At 45.7% G+C, this 17,303-nt stretch overlaps 1 protein-coding gene across 1 annotated transcript in view; it reads left to right on the plus strand.

The window, feature by feature from the left end:
- Positions 1-17,303, plus strand: part of LOC129712812 (NT-3 growth factor receptor-like) — a 1,009,855-nt gene that overhangs the window by 500,683 nt on the left and 491,869 nt on the right. Inside the window, exon 4 of the mRNA XM_055661549.1 lies at positions 14,975-15,043. Within this exon, the coding sequence (XP_055517524.1) occupies positions 14,975-15,043 (69 nt within the window). The remainder of the gene's footprint in view (positions 1-14,974; positions 15,044-17,303) is intronic.

A 17,303-nucleotide genomic window follows, 5' to 3' on the forward strand; every position in this document is an offset into this window, starting at 1 on the left:
GCAGTAGTTTTCAGAACCAAGGATAACTGACCGGTAATGCTAAATGTCCGCCAAACTTCACAGCTGTGTATCTCTGGCTTATTAAAAGTCGTCTGGCTTCTTAAAATTTATCTCCACTCCTTCTCCCTCCTTCTCCCCCCTCTACCCCCCTCTTTTAAAGGACTTATCCTACACCATGCTAGCCGCCAACCTTCCTGTTCATCGCAGTGCATGTCTGTATCACCTTGGCTTTGCACTGTGTGAATTTCAGACAGCGCTCTCCCCGCTTGCCCTGGTCCCCGCCTTTGCGTTGTGTGTGTGTGTGTGTGTGTGTGCGTGTGTGTGCGTGTGTGTGTGTGTGTGTGTGTTCCACTCTGACAGTCGCCGTTCCAGTTCCCGGTATTTCAGGCAAGTGCTCTTTGCTTCACCTGAGACCCGTGTTTCCCAGTAACCTAACTTACACTTGAACTAAACTAGGGGTTACTAGGGAAATTGACGAGGGTAAAGCAGTGGATGTTGTCTATATGGACTTTAGTAAGGCCTTTGACAAGGTTCCTTATGGAAGGTTGGTTAAGAAGGTTCAACTGTTGGGTATAAATGCAGGAATAGCAATATGGATTCAACAGTGGTTGAATGGGAGAAGCCAGAGGGTAATGGTGGATGGCTGTTGGTCGGGTTGGAGGCAGATGATTAGTGGGGTGCCTCAGGGATCTGTGTTGGGTCCTTTGTTGTTTGTCATGTACATCAATGATCTGGATGAAAGTGTGGTAAATTGGATTAGTAAGTATGCAGATGATACCAAGATAGGGGGTGCTGTGGATAATGAAGAGGATTTCCAAAGTCTACAGAGTGATTTAGGCCATTTGGAAAAATGGGCTGAAAGATGGCAGATGGAATTTAATGCTGATAAATGTGAGGTGCTACACCTTGGCATGACAAATCAAAATAGGACGTACATGGTAAATGGTAGGGAATTGAAGAATACAGTTGAACAGAGGGATTTGGGTATAACCGTGCATAGTTCCTTGAAGGTGGAATCTCATATAGATAGGGTGGTAAAGAAAGCTTTTGGTATGCTAGCCTTTATAAATCAGAGCATTGAGTATAGAAGCTGGGATGTAATGTTAAAATTGTACAAGGCATTGGTGAGACCAAATCTGGAGTATGGTGTACAATTTTGGTCGCCCAATTATAGGAAGGATGTCAACAAAATAGAGAGAGTACAGAGAAGATTTACTAGAATGTTGCCTGGGTTTCAACAACTAAGTTACAGAGATAGGTTGAATAAGTTAGGTCTTTATTCTCTGGAGCGCAGAAGGTTAAGGGGGGACTTGATAGAGGTCTTTAAAATGATGAGAGGGATAGACAGAATTGATGTGGACAAGCTTTTCCCTTTGAGAATAGGGAAGATTCAAACAAGAGGACATGACTTCAGAATTAAGGGACAGAAGTTTAGGGGTAATATGAGGGGGAACTTCTTTACTCAGAGAGTGGTAGCGGTGTGGAATGAGCTTCCAGTGGAAGTGGTGGAGGCAGGTTAGTTTTTATCATTTAAAAATAAATTGGATAGTTATATGGATGGGAAGGGAAAGGAGGGTTATGGTCTGTGTGCAGGCAGGTGGGACTAAGGGGAAAAAAAGTTGTTCGGCACGGACTTGTAGGGCCGGGATGGCCTGTTTCCGTGCTGTAATTGTTATATGGTTATAAACTAAACTGAACTAAACTGACAGAAATGAAATAGAACAAAACAAAAAGAAAACTAAACAAAACTGAACTGAACTGAAGTGCTGAGCTTGTGAAGGTCAGGGTCACAGTCACCCTAGCTCCCTGGCATCGAGTTATTCCAGGCTGCTACTGTGCATCTCAGCAACATCACTGCAGTTTGCTGCCGACTGTTGAATTACTCCACAGCCAAGGAGAGAAGATTTTTCCTTCTGTGATAGACACAAATTGCTGGAGTAACTCAGTGGGACAGGCAGCGTCTCTGGATCCTTAGTTTGAGAATAACATGAGTCCAGAAAGATAGTTGGTCACAGGGCTCGACCAGCAACAAAGTCTGATGATGGGTCTCGACCCGAAACGTCACCCATTGCTTCTCTCCAGAGATGCTGTCTGCCACGTTGAGTTACTCCAGCATTTTGTGTCCATATCTTCGGTGAAAACCAGCATCTGCAGTTCCTCCCTGCAGACTAATCCTTCAGCCTGTGGAACGAGGCAAAGGGGAGGGAGGGGGGCTTTTGCATTTGCCTGCACAGGAGGCTTCCGTAAAGTGGAAGTTTCCAGACTGTACTCATAGCCTTACATATGGACATGAAAGTGGTCCAGGGGTAAACAGGAGTAAGCCTTCGTGCGATCACCAACATTCAACATGATCACAGGTAGACAAAAATGCTGGAGAAAGTCAGCGGGTGAGGCAGCATCTATGGACAGAAGGAATAGCAGACGAGCCCTCGATCCGAAACATCGCTCCATAGATGCTGCCTCACCCGCTGAGTTTCTCCAGCATTTTTGTCTACCTTTGACTTTTCCAGCATCTGCAGTTCTTTTTTAAGCATTTCAACATGATCACGGCGGATTATCTACAATGTCACGTTCAATGTCCAAAATCTATAAATCTCTGTTTTATATGTACATACACAGTATAGTACAAGAACTGGCCCTATGGCCCACAATGTCTGTGCCAAACAAGATGCCAAGACCATCACTTACCTGACATATTTCCCTCCATTCCATCCATTCATCCAAAAGTCTTTAAAGTGTAACTAACGTATTTGTTTCAGCCACCAATCCTAGCTGCATGCTCCAGATATTCACCAACCTGCTTGTAAAACACTTGCTCTTTATATCTCCTTAAACTTTCCCCCTTTTACCTTAAAACAGTGCCCTGTGTTATTTGATTTGTTTCCATTCTGACTGTCGACCTTACCTACTTCTCTCATAATTGTATATATTTCTCTCGGGTCTCCCTGCAACCTCTGTCGTTCCAGAGAACAATGTACTTCACCTCTGAGCCCCCAAAGCCTTCTTGGACTGGACAATTCCAAATATTCTCTTTCTTCTGGGTGAAGAAATTTCCTCCCATCTCTTTCATGACTGACCGATTCCTTGTTTTGATACCGAGGACTCTTGCCAAGACTCCCAGCTGGCAGAAATATCAAATCTTCATCTGTAGGAAGGAAATGCAGATGCTGATTCAAACTGAAGATAGACACAAAAAGGTGGAGTAACCCATTGGGTCAGACATCATCTTTGGAGAAAAGGAATAGGTGATGATTCGGGTCGAGACCCTTCTTTAGACTTCCGAAGAAGGGTCTCGACCTGAAATGACACCTTCTCCTTTACTCCATAGATGCTCACTGACCCACTGAGTTACTCCAGTTTTTTTGTGTCACATCTTCTTCTGTTCCATTAAGCCTCTGAAGATTCATTGAGATAAGTCTCATTTTTGTAAACTCACAAGAGCACCAGGCCAGTCTGCTAATCGCTCTTCATACAACAAGTCTGTCATGGCAGGGATCAATATGATGGATCTTCACTGCTGGTGTATCGTTCCTGTGGGGATTACATTCACACACAATCCTCCAGGTGCTAACCAAGAGCTTACATAATAGGAGCAAACATCACTACTCTTGTACTCAAATCCTCTTGCCAAAAAAATCCAACCTACCACTCGCCTTCCTAATTATCTGCTGAACTCGCATATTGATTTTCAGTAATATATGTACAAATCTCTCTCTGTTTCAAAAAAAACATCTACCTTACAAATGTTTCAAACAGAGGGAATGATTTCCCATTTTTTGACATTATATAATTTGCATCGTCTTTGCCTATTCAGTTGACCTATCGATATCCCCTGCATTGTCCTCACAGCTTACACCCAGAGCTCTCCCCAGTACCTTTGTCCCAGGAACACCTGGCTGTAGCCCAGGAGGTTCTCTCTGGTCCCCTTGCACAGAGCACCTCTCCAGTGCAGATACACAAGGAACTGCAAATGCTGATTTGCCATGCAGATGTTGAGCGGCACGGTGGCGCAGCGGTAATGTTGCTGTCTCACAGCGTTCGAGTCCCGGGTTCGATCTATGGGTGCTGTCTGTACAGTTTGTACCTTCACACCATGACCTGCGTGGGTTTTCCCTCCGCTTTCCTCCCAGACTCCAAAGACGTTACGTTTGTTGTGTAATTAGCTTGGTAAAATCATAAATTGTCCTGAGTGTGTGTCGGTTTGTGTTAGTGTGCGGGAATCATTGGTCGGCACGGACTCGATGGGCCAAAGGGCCTGTTTCCACGCTGTATCTCTAAACAAAATGTTGGAGTAACTCAGCAGGTCAAGCAGCATCTCCGGAGGACATGGTTAGATGATGTTTTGGGTTAGTTCGGAGGCGGGTCGCATTAAGTATACACAGGTCTTCACTATCCTTGTCTCCTGGGATCTCTCTCCCACCCCTTTTCGTCACTCCAGAATCCATTTGCTCAATTGGTAATAGATCCTGTAACGACAAGATCAGATTCAGATTTAGATTCAGATTCAACTTTAATTGTCATTGTCAGTGTACAGTACAGAGACAACGAAATGCAGTTAGCATCTCCCTGGAAGAGCGACATAGCATATGATTTGAATAAATATTTACATTAGCATATATACAGACATAGTGTTTTTCCTGTGGGAGGAGTGTCCGGGGGGGGGTGATTGGCAGTCACCGAGGTACGTTGTTGAGTAGAGTGACAGCCACCGGGAAGAAGCTGTTCCTGGACCTGCTGGTTCGGCAATGGAGAGACCTGTAGCGCCTCCCGGATGGTAGGAGGGTAAACAGTCCATGGTTGGGGTGAGAGCAGTCCTTGGCGATGCTGAGCACCCTCCGCAGACAACGCTTGCTTTGGACAGACTCAATGGAGGGGAGCGAGGAACCAGTGATGCGTTGGGCAATTTTCACCACTCTCTGCAAAGCCTTCCGGTCGGAGACAGAGCAGTTGCCATACCATACTGTGATGCTGTTGGTAAGGATGCTCTCAATGGTGCAGCGGTAGAAGTTCACCAGGATCTGAGGAGACAGATGGACCTTCTTCAGTCTCCTCAGGAAGAAGAGACGTTGGTGAGCCTTCTTGATCAGAGTTGAGGTATTGTGGGTCCAAGAGAGGTCACCGGAGATGTTAACACCCAGGAACCTGAAGCTAGAAACACGTTCCACCTCCGTCCCGTTAATGTGGATGGGGGTGTGCGTGCCGCCTCTGGACTTCCTGAAGTCTACAATGAGCTCTTTGGTCTTCTTGGAGTTAAGGGCCAGGTTGTTGTCAGCGCACCATGCTGCTAAGTGCTGGACCTCCTCCCTGTAGGCCGACTCATCATTGTTGCTGATGATGCCAATCACCGTTGTATCATCTGCATACTTGATGATGGTGTTAGTACCATGTACAGGTGTGCAGTCATAGGTGAAGAGGGAGTAGAGGAGGGGGCTCAGCACACAGCCCTGTGGAACGCCGGTGTTCAGGGTGAGGGTTGAAGAGGTGTGCTTGTCTAACCTCACAGACTGTGGTCTGTTGGTTAGAAAGTCCAGTATCCAGTTGCAGAGGGAGGGATCGATGCCCAGGTTACCGAGTTTGGTGATCAGTTTAGATGGTATAATGGTGTTGAATGCTGAGCTGTAATCGATGAACAGCATTCTTACGTAAGTGTCTCTGTTGTCGAGGTGGGAGATGTACTATTAACACGTGGCGTACCCTTTGACAAGCTCCCTGCAGGGATTGATGCTGCTGTGCTGAATCATGAGGACTGCAAGAAAATGTGAACAGTACCTGAAATCCACAATGTCAGCTTTAGTGAGGCTTGCACAAGCTTGAACGTGAAACGGTATTTAGTGAACCTCGCATCCGATGTACTAAACCAAAACTCCAGTGGACCCCCTGAAAACACAGCATGGAACAGTGTCTGAGCCATAGTTTCCCATTACGTTGAACTGAGGCCACCACACACCTTGAAGGTGAGATGGGCAAAGTTTAAAGGAGACCTGCAGGGCAAGTTTTTTACACAGGTGGTGAGTGCCGGAGGTGGCGTTTGAAGCAAAAACGTTAGTGGCGACTAAAAGATCTTTGGGTGGGCTCTTGTATGTGTAGGGAATAGATGGATATGGGTATTGTGCTCAGGTAGATGAGAGTTGGTCTTCATGTTTGACACAGACATTGTGGGCCAAAGGGCTTGTTCTTGTGCTGTACTCTTCTGGGTTCTATGACTATTAAGGCAAATGTCATCTTCTAACGTTCAGGCATCCACCGCTTGGTTGCCACCTGGTTCTAGGCATCCTAGAAGATTCTTGGTGGAGCCCTGATCTCCTCACTCCCTGCCCCATCAGGTTTATGGCTGATGGTCTCCTGTATCTATCCCCCACCCCTTGATACGCCAAGCCCCACTACACATATTCTCACTCCTAAAACTAGTAACATAGTTTGAAACTGTGAATGGACATTTGGAAAATGGATTGTGTAGATGATCAGCGAGATGAGTTGGGATAACAGAAGCTTTGATTTTAAAAACGTGCTGATTGAGGTAAGGAAGGAAAGAAACATTGAATTCCTGAAGTGTGCACTGGGTGTTTTTTTGGGGTAATCACTCTAAGCTATGCAATGGGTAAATGTTGCTAGATCCTTATGTCTAACATTCAGGATATACAGTGCTCTCCATAATGTTTGGGACATAGACCAATCATTTATTTATTTGCCTCTGTACTCCACAATTTGAGATTTGTAACACAAAAATCACATGTGGTTAAAGTGCACATTGTCAGATTTTATAAAAGGCCATTTTATAAAAAATCAGATCAGGTGATTTAATTGACCACCAGAATTGACCATTTTTTAGCTTTGAAAAATTCCTTTGTTGCTTTAGCAGTATGTTTGGGATTACTGTCTTGCTGTAGAATGGTCAATTCTGGTGGCCAATTAAATCACCTGATCTGAACCCAATTGAGCATGCCTTTTGTATGTTGAAGAGAAAACTGAAGGGGACTAGCCCCCAAAACAAGCATAAGCTAAAGATGGCTGCAATACAGGCCTGGCAGAGCATCACCAGAGAAGACACCCAGCAACAGGTGATGTCCATGAATCGCAGACTTTAAGCAGTCATTGCATGCAAAGGATATGCAACAAAATACTAAACATGACTACATTCATTTACATGACATTGCTGTGTCCCAAACATTTTGGCCCTGAAATGGGGGGACTATATATAAACACTGCTGTAATTTCTACATGGTGAAACCCAAATGTATAAAAATAGCCTTGATTAAAATCTGATGAATGAATAAGTTTATTGGCCAAGTATGTACACATACAAGGAATTTGCCTTGGTGCTCCGATCGCAAGCAACAACACGACATACAGTAAACCATTAAGAATAAAACATAAAACAATAAAACATTAAGAATAAAGCATTCTAATTTTAACATGTGAATGAAATAAAATATCAGAGTAAAAGGAGCTACAGATTTTTGGTTATTGAGTAGAGCTACTGGCTGTAGCGGCTTTGACAGTCTGGAGTCGCCTTCCAGAGGGAAGTAATTCAAAGAGTTTGTGGCCAGGGTGAGAGGGGTCAGAGATGCTCTTGCCCGCTCGATCTTGCCCGATGGGGGGGATGTTTGCAGCCAATAACCTTCTCAGCTAATCGGACAATGCGCTGCAGCCTCCAGGTGTCGTGCTTGGTGGCTGAGTCAAACCAGACCATGATGGAGAAGGTGAGGACAGACTCTACGACGGCCGTGTAGAATTGGACCATCATTGCCTGTGGCAGATTGTGTTTTCCCAGCTGCCGCAGGAAGTACATATGTTGGGCCTTTTTGACTGTGGAGTAAATGGCAGCCTCACATTTAGGGTCCTTGGAGACGATGGTTCCAAGGAACATAAAGGACTCCACAGATGTGGTTTTGTTGATGGTGAGTGGGGGGAGGGGAGGGGGAGCCCTCCTAAAGTCTACAATCAATTCCACTGTCTTAAGAGCATTGAGCTCCAGGTTGTTGCGATGGCACCAGGATGCCAGCTGTGTCACTTCCTGTCTGTAGGCAGATTCCTCCCCATCCTGGATCAGTCCAATCAGGATTGTGTCGTCCGCAAACTTGAGAAGCTTGACAGAGGAGTCTGTGGAGGTGCAGTCGTTGGTGTAGAGAGAGTAGAGGAGAGGGGAGAGTACGCAGCCTTGCAGTGGCTGCATACTGAGGGTGTGCGGGTCTGAGATGTGCTTTCCCAGCCTCACATGCTGCTTCCTGTCAGTCAGGGAGTTGGTGATCCACTGACAGAGGGGTTCAGAGTTTGGAGTTAGTAGCTCTGGCACAATGGTGTTGAATGCAGAGCTAAAATCCACAAACAAAATCCTTGCATAGGTCCCCTGGTGGTCTAGGTGCTGGAGGATGAAGTACAGGCCCATGTTGACTGCGTCATCCACAGATCTATTGGCCCGATATGCAAACTGCAGAGGGTCCAGCAGGGGAGGTTCGTGATATTCAGCTTGGCCAGCACAAGCAATTCAAGGGTCTTCATGACTACAGGTCAGTGCGACAGGACAGTAATCCTTGCCTTTTTGGGTACAGAGACAAAAGTGGAGACTTTGAAGCAGGCAGGGTCAGTACATGTTTTCAGCGACTGGTTGGACATGTCTGTGTAGACCGGTGCCAGTTGTTTGAGCTTGAGTGTAGGGGGGGGGGAAACATTGTCCGGTCCTATAGATTTCCGGATTTTCTTTCTTCTGATCAGCCTCTCCACCTCCTCAATTTCTATTGTTGGTGATGGAGAAGTGGTCAGACTGATGTTGGGCAGCATGGAGGGGGTGGGTAGTGGACGAGGGCCCAGTCTTTGCAGACTGGAGTCAGGCTGTAAGTATGTGTGAAGTGGTGATTGGAGAGGGGTGGGTGACAATGTGCACTTTAACCACATGTGGTTTTTTTCTACTACTAATCTCAAATTGTGGAGTATAGAGGGAAATAAATAAATGATGGGTCTTTGTCCCAAACATAATGGAGGGCACTGTATGCTAGATCCTCAAGGATATTATCTGAATGGTGGCCGATTAGGAAAAGGGGAGATGCAACGAGACCTGGTTGTCATGATACACTAGTCATTGAAAGTAGGCATGCAGGTGCAGCAGGCAGTGAAGAAAGCGAATGGCATGTTAGCATTCATAGCAAAAGGATTTGAGTATTGGAGCAGGGAGGTTCTACTGCAGTTGTACAGGGTCTTGGTGAGACCACACCTGGAGTATTGCGTACAGTTTTGGTCTCCTAATCTGAGGAAAGACATTCTTGCCATAGAGGGAATACAGAGAAGGTTCACCAGACTGATTCCTGGGATGTCAGGACTTTCATATGAAGAAAGACTGGATAGACGTGGCTTGAGGAGGGATCTTATAGAAACAAAAAAATTCTTAAGGCGTTGGACAGGCTAGATGCAGGAAGATTATTCCTGATGTTGAGGAAGTCCAGAACAAGTGGTCACAGTTTAAGGATAAGGGGGAAATCTTTTGGGACCGAGATGAGAAAAATATTTTTCACACAGAGAGTGGTGAATCTGTGGAATTCTCTGCCACAGAAGCTAGTTGAGGCCAGTTCATTGGCTATATTTAAGAGGGAGTTAGATGTGGCCCTTGTGGCTAAAGGTATCAGGGGGTATGGAGAGAAGGCAGGTACAGGATACTGTTGGATGATCAGCCATGATCATATTGAATAGCGGTGCAGGCTCGAAGGGCTGAATGGTCTACTCATGCACCTATTTTCTATGTTTCTATGTTTCTATGAGACATTCGAAAAGAAATAGTTTAAACGATTTAGATAAAATATTGTATTTTAGCCTAACTTAAAAGCTTAAGATTCAAGGAGAGAAAGTAAGTGTTGGGACTCAGTATTCAGGAGCAGTGGAGTAGACAGAACATGGAACATAGAACAGTACAACATTACAACAGGCCCTTCGGCCCACAATGTTTGTACTCACCATGATGCCAAGTTAAACTAATCTCATCTGCCGGCAAATATTCCATACCCCTCCACTTCCCGCAATATACATATACCTGTCTAACAGCCTCATGAATGATTTTATCTGCCTCCATCACCACCCCTGGCAGCACGTCCTGGCATCCATCACCCTCTGTGGCAAAACCATGCCCCGCACATCCCCGTTAAACTTTGCTCCTCTCATTTTAAAGCTGTTGCCCTGTAGTCTTTGACATTTCCACCCAGAGAAATAGGTCCTGAACAGAGCTGAGAAAGAGAAACTGGCACAACGTCAATTAGATTAGGTTGGTTTAGTGACACGTACACGAGGGTATAATGAAATTACTCATCACATGAAGCTCACTGAGTAAACAGTACGCATCCAGTAATGGTAAATAAAACTCTGTGCAGAAGAGCAGCATGGCACAGGATTGCAGCACAAAATCCTCGTGTAAAACAATATTAAAGAACAAGAACTGAATGAGGAAAGAGTAGGACTATGTGACAGTACCTGCAGGATGGAATGTGAATGGTGGTTGGTTCAGTTAGACAGGTAGAGGGATAGGACAGGTTTGAAGGGATAGCAGCCAAATGCAGGCAGGTGGGACATGTAGCTGGGACAAGTTAGTGTGGGCAAGTTGGGGCGAACATGTTGAAAAACTCTCGGGGACCGTAATGAGGCTGCGACTAGTTCCCAGAATGTGGGAAATTCTCACGACCATGAAGGCGACTCCCCGGCAACCACCCGCGAATATGTGGCGACTGTAAAGTCTCCTGCAGTCGTGTAAAGAGTCGCCACAGTGGGGCAGGCTCATTGAGCCTCTGTATATACTCTCAGGAGGTAGAAGAGAGAAAGGGAATGGCCGGGGAGGCAGGGATCCTTGATGATACCTGATGCAACACACCCATGAAGGTAGACTGGATGGGATGAAGTGAGGAGCCTGCCATCTTCACCAATCTCTGCAGGTACAGGTGGACAAGAGCAGAGCAGTTGGCATACCAGGCTGAGATACATCCCATCAGTATACTTGCTCTCTGGCACATCGTTGACGTTCAAGAGAATCTTCATCGACATGCCGAATCTCCTCAGCCATCTAAATATGTTGTAAATATGCTGTAAGAATGCTGATGCACTTTCTTGATCACTGCATCAGTGTGAAGGGACCTGGTTGGATGGCTGGAGATATGGATGCGCAAGAACTTAAATCCGTTGACGATCTCTATAACAGATGTGTTGATGAGGACAGGGTAGGAATGCCCTCGCTTCCAGAGGTCAACACCCCAAAGCCGTGTGGGTTTGTAGGTTAATGGGCCTCTGAAACCTGCCCGCAGTGTGTAAAGAGTGGATGAGAAAGTGTGATAATGTAGAACTAGAGATCAGTGTTTACACTATGAAGGGAATTACCTGAAATTCGGGAAATTCCGGTTGTCTTCGGGTAATTTTTGGGAAATGAAATCCAGGCTCACTGCGCATGCACGGGGAGATGCCAAACGGTCCAATCAGGCCCGCGGGATGATTTGCGGAAAAAAAGTATGTACCTGTATATTAAAGATCACCCACGCCTGTGCAGTTGGGGGAGGCTCGTCAGCCGCTTTACAATTCAAAATGGCGCCGACTCCCCGCACGTGCGCAGTGGGCCCGATTTGTTGGGGACGGCTTACCTGGCCAGGAAATACCACCAAATTCCAGGTAATTTGGAATTATTTTTTGAGGTGTGGAGCTAAAGATGGACTCAAAATTCTGGAGTAACAGTGGATCAAGCAGCATCTCTGGAGAGGAGATGACGTTTTGGGTCGAGACCCTTCGTCAAACATAGAACTAGTGTGAACAGGTTATAGAAACATAGAAACATAGAAATTAGGTGCAGGAGTAGGCCATTCGGCCCTTCGAGCCTGCACCGCCATTCAATATGATCATGGCTGATCATCCAACTCAGTATCCCGTACCTGCCTTCTCTCCATACCCTCTGATCCCCTTAGCCACAAGGGCCACATCTAACTCCCTCTTAAATATAGCCAATGAACTGGCCTCGACTACCCTCTGCGGCAGAGAGTTCCAGAGATTCACCACTCTCTGTGTGAAAAAAGTTCTTCTCATCTTATCGATTAGCCATGTGTCTGTTTCCATGCTGTATCTTTCAATCAATCAATTCAGTCAACCAATAGGGCCAGCTAGTCCCTGGGTGACCATTGACTCAAGGCGGGGTCAATGCATGGGATTGCTTTGGGAATATATGTTTTGACCACTGTCCAATGTTGAAAGAAAGCTTCGGTAAAGCAAAGAGGCTTTTAATTCACTTTGAATGTAAGTGTTCTCTGCAATCTGATGTGTTTGTATCTGAGGGAGCCCAGTGCTGGCATCAATAACCAGTATGCGTTATTTATCAGCAACAGTGGAAACAAATGGATACATGTATATAAAAGAAAAGTAGAAACTATTGGCTTCTGATGAGACACCCGCTGTTTCTTGAGGTGTTCTCACTTGAACATATTATGCAGCTTCAATCGCTTCTGATCCAGGGTTTGTGTGAAGTGAATGTCCCTGAGCACTTTATCATCATTACAGATCTCTCTCAAAGCAATGAAAGAGCAGTAAAGACTGTAAACAGAGCAGGACAGAGAGCTAACACAAAATGCTAGAGTAACTCAGCGGGCGAGCGAGGCAGCGTCTATGGAGAGAAGGAATGGGTGACGTTTCACGTCGAGACCCTTCCAGTCCACTCTGGCCTGGAGGATACTTGGGCCTGTCTACAGAGAAAGGTGAAAGATCAGACAAGGGTCTCTTCAATTTAAAGGGGCTGTCCCACTAGGGAGACCTAATCCACGAGTTCTGGCGAGTTTGCCCTCGACTCATACTCGCAGCATGGTCGACACGAGGTCGTAGGAGGTCTTCGTAACTCTCCTTCATGCTCGAGAGTGGTCTTCACGTACTTGAGGCCTCAGCTAGGTCACGCGGTTTTTTTCAATATGATAAAAAATGCCCGCGAGTAAAAAAAGGTCGCCATGGAAAAAATCGCTACTTTTTTTACTCATAGGTTTAGTTGTCGTAGGCATGTTAGTCGTAGGTAATCGAGGGTAGTCGAAGGTAGTTGTAGATAGTCTTCATCATAATCGAAGGGAGGTCGAAGGAGATCGAAGGAGGTCTTCATTCTCCAGTGTCCACTATTCGGTGTCCAATTTTTCCAAAGTTAGTCGTAGCTGGTCTTCAACATAGTCAAAGGAGGTCTTCAACATGTCATTTTTTCAAACTCTTCGAAACTCGCCAATTAGGTCGCCCAAGTGGGACAGCCCCTTAAGCAAAGCAATTGCAAAACCACTTAAAAAGTCTTCTCCTCAAATGTTGCTTGAATATTTGTTATTGTCCCCACTTTGTGGAGAACTAAAGCTGTGTTTAGGAGAAAACTGCAGATGCTGATTTACACCGCAGATAGACACAAAACGCTGGAGTAACTCAGCCAGACAGGCCATTTAGAAGAGGGGTCTCGAGCCGAAACGTCACCCATTCTTAACTCCAGAGATGCTGCCCGTCACTCCAGCTTTTTGTGTCCATCTTCGGTGTAAACCAGCATCTGCTGTTGAGAGTGTCCAGAAGAAACATCACAAGAGCTGTGTGGATGGGTTGGGGTCTAGTAGCCCTCCGACACCTCACTCACTGTGACTCGAGGAGTCAGGCTTCAGATCTGGAGTCATTCCAGTGGGCTGGCCATCTTCTGACTGCCTGTGCCGGGACATTCAGCTGCCCACCACTGTAAACTCTGGCAACAGGCAGCACAGCCTCCCGCTGCACACTCTTCCCTTCTTTCAACCACTCCGCCAGCAGAGATGGTGTCTGTCTGTCTATCTGCACCTCACCAAAGAAGCCAAGTTAGAAAAGATAGACATAAAATGCTGGAGTAGCTCAGCAGGTCAGGCAGCATCTCTGGAGAAAAGGAATGGGTGACGTTTCGGGTCAAGACCTTCATCAGACTGACATGTTGGCAGTCATCGGGTCAGTCTGATGAAGGGTCTCGACCCAAAACTTCACCTATTCCTTTTCTCCTGAGATGCTGCCTGGCCCGTTGAGTTACTCCAGCATTTTGTGTCTATCTTCAGTGTAAACATCCTACACATAGTTAGAAAAGGTACTGCCTTAGGGCACAGTGGTAGAGTTGCTGCCTTACAGCGCCACAGACCCAGGTTCGATCCTGACTATGGGTGCTGTCTGTATGGTGTTTGCATGTCCTCCCTGTGACCTGCGTGGGTTTTCTCCAGCTGATTTAGTTTCTGACCACACTCCAAAGACGCACAGATTTGTAGGTAGATTGTAGGTAGATTGCCTTCTGTAAATTGTAAATTGTCCCTAGTGTGCAGTGCTAGTGTACGGTGGATCGCTGGTCAGCATGGACTTGGCGGGCCGAAGGGCCTGTTTCAATGCTACATCTCTAAAGTCTAAAGTTAATGTTGAAAATTCTATTCACCAAACTGGCTTGTTCTTTGGTGTCAGGCTATATTTTAGGAATATTTTCACCAGGAGATACCTGTTCACCCACAATTAATAAAATAAAATTAAACAAAGGTCTTGCATCTTTGGACATAGCTGGGCATCTTCTGGGGATGGGATCTCTGCTAATAAAGAGGACAAAAGTATTCTAATCTAACTCCAATGAACGAGTTGAACAAAGCGAGGTTCTTCTGATTGTTAATGTGTTAATATTGTCAAAGTGTTAATATAATAACTGATGGCATATTCAGCTGATGCCTCTGAAAAGATGTGTAGGAAGGAACTGCAGATGCTGGTTTAAACCAAAGACACAAAAACTGTCAGTCTGAAGTAGGGTCTCGACCTGAAACGTCACCCATTCCTTCTCTCCAGAGATGCTGCCTGTCCCGCTGAGTTACTCCAGCATTTTGTGTCTATCCTCTGAAAATATATTAGTTTTTAATATATATTATATCTAATATATCTAATATATATATATCTAATATATTAGTCCATCAAAGACAGTCGACTGAAAGTCACTAACAATGTTTTTCCTTTGTTCTTGAATTTGCAGTAATCTCTCGGGCAATCGCCTCATCAGCTTGTCTTGGCAGCCATTCAGGACTCTTCGACTCTCGCAGCTGTAAGTAGAGTGTGTGCGTGTGTATGTATGCGTGCGTGTGTATGTGTATGTATGCGTGTGCGTGCGTTTGTGTGCATGTGCGTGTGTGTGACTAATTCTTCAGAAGTTCATAAGTGATAGGAGCAGAATTAGGCCATTCGGCCCATCAAGTCTACTCTCAATCATGACTGATCTATCTCGCCCTCCAAACCCCATTCTCCTGCCTTCTCCCCATAACCCCTGACACGTGCTAATCATGAATATCTGCCTTAAAAATATCCACTGACTTGGCCTCCACAGCCTTCTGTGGCAATTATTTCCACAGATTGACCACCCTCTGACTGAAGAAATTCCTCCTCATCTCCTTCCTAAAGGAAAGTCCTTTAATTCTCAGCTAATGTTCTGATATTCTCTTCCTAACATCAATGCCAATTCCTGGTTATTTAATATTACAATCCAGTGATGCTGATCTGTTTATCTCACTCCCTTTAATATTCTCGAATGCTGAAACATTCCACCAAGCTGGTGCGTAAACTCCGTGAACCAGTTGGAAGTGAAAATGTGGTGAACAGAATGGAGACAGATAAAACTGCAGTTGCTGGTTATGACCAAAGATTGAAATAAAGTGCTGGAGTAACACGACGGGTCAGGCAGCATCTCTGCTAAGAAAAATAATAAGCGACGGTCCTGACTCGAATCAAGACCCATTCTTTTCCTCCAGAGATGCTGCCTGGTACGCTGAGTTGCTCCAGCACTTTGTGTCTATATTTGCGATAAATGCAGCAGGGTGTTCCCAGCGTGGACAGTGGTCATCACGGAGACAGGCAGATAGCACATACATCGGCCCTTTGGCCTGAGTCCACACTGACCATCAACCACCTATCCTACAACCACTAATCCTACAATAATCCCATTTTGATTCTCTCCACCCTTTCATTGACTTTCCACAAATTCTACCACTCATCCGCACTCAAGGTGCAACTTACAGCAACCGACTAACTTTGCAAACTGCAGGTCTTTGGAACGTAGAGGAACCTAACCAGCAGGAGGAAACTCTTGGGTCACAAGGAGTACATTCAAACTCCACACAGACAGCGTGAGCTAGGATTGAACCCGCATCTCTGGCATTCTGAGGCTTGAACAGCTGTACCAGACTCATTGTGCTGCCCTTCATCTCTGTCCTGACCTCACAACCTCTCTCTCTTGATTCTTGTTGCATTGCAATGCCCACTGCTCAGACGTTCCTCATTGAAATGGTCTCCACAAATTGCCACAGGCCCACCGTTGGAGGTGGACAGGACTGACAATTCTTACTTTGTCCCCCCAAGGTCCCCACAAACCCACATGACTTGTGTTGGCTGGCTGATATTACCCAACTCTCCTGCCCGGAACCATTCAGGCCAACGGGTCAACTTACAGGTAGCTTGATGGCACAGCTGGTGGAGATGCTGCCTCACAGCTCTAGTGACCTGTGTTCAATGCTGACCCAGGGTCCTGTCAGAGTGGAGTTTGTACGTTCAACCAGTGACCTGTGGGTTTCCTCTGGGTGCTCCAGTTTCCTCCCATATCCCTAAGATGTGCGGGTTTGTAGGTAAATTTGCCTTTGTAAATAGCCTGTAGTGTGTAGGGGAGTGGATGAGAAAGTGGGATATCATAGAACAAGTGTAAAGAAGTTCATGTTCATCAGTTATTCGGCCCATCTAGCCTACTCCACCATTCATTCATGGCTGATCAACCTTTCCCTCTCAACCGTATTCTCCTGCCTTCCCCCCATAACCTTTGACATTGCTCCTAATGAAGAACCTGCCAATCACTGCTTTAAAAATACCCAATGACTTGGCCTCCACAGCCGTCTCTGGCAATGAATTACACAGATTCACCACCCTCTTCCTCCTCGTCTTGATAAGGTCCCACACAGGAAATTAGTGGGCAAAATTAGAGCACATGGTATTTTGGGTAGAGTACTGACATGGATAGAAAACTGGTTGGCAGACACGAAACAAAGAGTAGGGATTAACAGGTCCCTTTCAGAATGTGAGTGAAGATATAGGTGAGGTTGTCATCCACTTTGGTGGCAAAAACAGGAAGGCAGATTATTATCTGAACGGTGTCAAATTGGGAAAAGGGAATGTACAATGAGATCTGGAAGTCCTTTTTTATCAGTCACTGAAAGTAAGCTGGTAGCATTTTGGCCATAACAAGAGACGTTGAGTATCGGAGCAAAGTTGCAGTTGTACAGGGCCCTGTTAAGACCACACCTGGAGTATTGTGTGCTGTTTTG

This window comes from Leucoraja erinacea, chromosome 33 (genome assembly GCF_028641065.1).
Source record: "Leucoraja erinacea ecotype New England chromosome 33, Leri_hhj_1, whole genome shotgun sequence".
NCBI classification, from domain to species: Eukaryota; Metazoa; Chordata; class Chondrichthyes; order Rajiformes; family Rajidae; genus Leucoraja; species Leucoraja erinaceus.